General features: G+C 52.7%; 1 protein-coding gene across 1 annotated transcript in view; it reads right to left on the bottom strand.

Moving 5' to 3' along the window:
- LOC119593550 (neuronal acetylcholine receptor subunit alpha-7-like) overlaps positions 1–146 on the bottom strand; it is a gene marked incomplete at its 5' end in the record, with an annotated part of 37772 nt that extends 37626 nt beyond the window's left edge. Inside the window, 1 exon segment of the mRNA XM_037942510.1 lies at positions 7–146. Coding sequence (XP_037798438.1) covers positions 7–146 — 140 coding nt within the window.
- Positions 147–226: the final 80 nt, after the last annotated feature.

The following is a 226-nucleotide window of genomic DNA, read 5'->3' as shown; positions in this document are numbered from 1 at the left end:
ACTTACCACATCGATAATCTGTTGCAGCGTGAGACCCAGCTTGACGACGATGGCCGAAGACTCGTTGGCAATGGGACGCTCGAGGGTGTTGTAGTTCTTGAGGAGGTCGTTCAGCAGCTGCCGCTCGTAGTGACCCGGCATGCAACCTGGCGGAGAGAGAGAGAAGGAAGGCTGTTAGTATGATGTGCTCTGGGGTGTAAGTTGTGGGCAAATTATACATAATGAG

This window comes from Penaeus monodon, chromosome 32, assembly GCF_015228065.2.
Source record: "Penaeus monodon isolate SGIC_2016 chromosome 32, NSTDA_Pmon_1, whole genome shotgun sequence".
NCBI lineage: Eukaryota > Metazoa > Arthropoda > Malacostraca > Decapoda > Penaeidae > Penaeus > Penaeus monodon.
The sequence above is the reverse complement of the archived record's forward strand: the minus strand, read 5'-3'. Positions and strand labels throughout refer to the sequence as shown.